The 691-nt window shown below is 32.4% G+C and overlaps 1 protein-coding gene across 1 annotated transcript in view; it reads left to right on the top strand.

Annotated features, from left to right (window-relative positions):
• The first annotated feature begins 230 nt into the window (after nt 1–230).
• Nucleotides 231–691, top strand: part of LOC102860030 (probable ATP-dependent RNA helicase DDX60-like) — a 191,875-nt gene continuing 191,414 nt past the window's right edge. The window contains exon 1 of the mRNA XM_006896669.1: nt 231–247. Within this exon, the coding sequence (XP_006896731.1) occupies nt 231–247 (17 nt within the window). The remainder of the gene's footprint in view (nt 248–691) is intronic.

Below are 691 nucleotides of genomic sequence, written 5' to 3'. Positions count from 1 at the left end.
TGTACTCTGACAAAAAGAACCTAAACCCCAAACTAAAAAAAAAACAAACATCATATCCTAAACACTTGTTTAGTTTCCATTACTTTGTAATTAATCTCAAAGCACTCTTATGGAGAAGCTGTTTCTAATCCCCACTTTACATATCAGAAACTTTTATTACTTAATTATGTTACTGGAGTGAAGCCACTACTCTTAAGAGCTCAATTTGCAGAGCTCAGAGCTTTTAAGTGATGAAGATTCTCACCCAGTAATCCTATTCTAGAGAATGCATTTTAGAATGTGTTAGAACACATATATAGCAAAGTCTAAAAGAATGCCCAGCTGAGTTAATTTATATTCCTGTACAATTTTACTCTTTCTAAAAAAAAGTAAAACCATGCAATTACCCACATAATGGCCAAAAGACCGAAACCCAGATTTTTTCTATTATTTTTTAAGTTTAGAAGTGTATGTTTCATGTTTTATAATACACAAAGAGAGAGAAATTATGTGGATGACCAGATTTTTTGATACCTATCAAGATAAAATAAATTTACAAGCAACTGTAAAATAATTTGGCACTACTTCATACTTTATCAATGAATCACTTGAAAGAATATACCCAAATGTCTCACTTGTGCCTTAGAAAACATTCACAAGAATGGTCCTTACTGGACGGTTTTTTTAAAGGGGGGGAGAGGGAGAGTGAGAG

Source organism: Elephantulus edwardii, unplaced genomic scaffold (assembly GCF_000299155.1).
Source record: "Elephantulus edwardii isolate Elephantulus edwardi_28Jun2011 unplaced genomic scaffold, EleEdw1.0 scaffold00188, whole genome shotgun sequence".
In the NCBI taxonomy this organism is placed as follows: domain Eukaryota; kingdom Metazoa; phylum Chordata; class Mammalia; order Macroscelidea; family Macroscelididae; genus Elephantulus; species Elephantulus edwardii.
The sequence above is the reverse complement of the archived record's forward strand: the minus strand, read 5'-3'. Positions and strand labels throughout refer to the sequence as shown.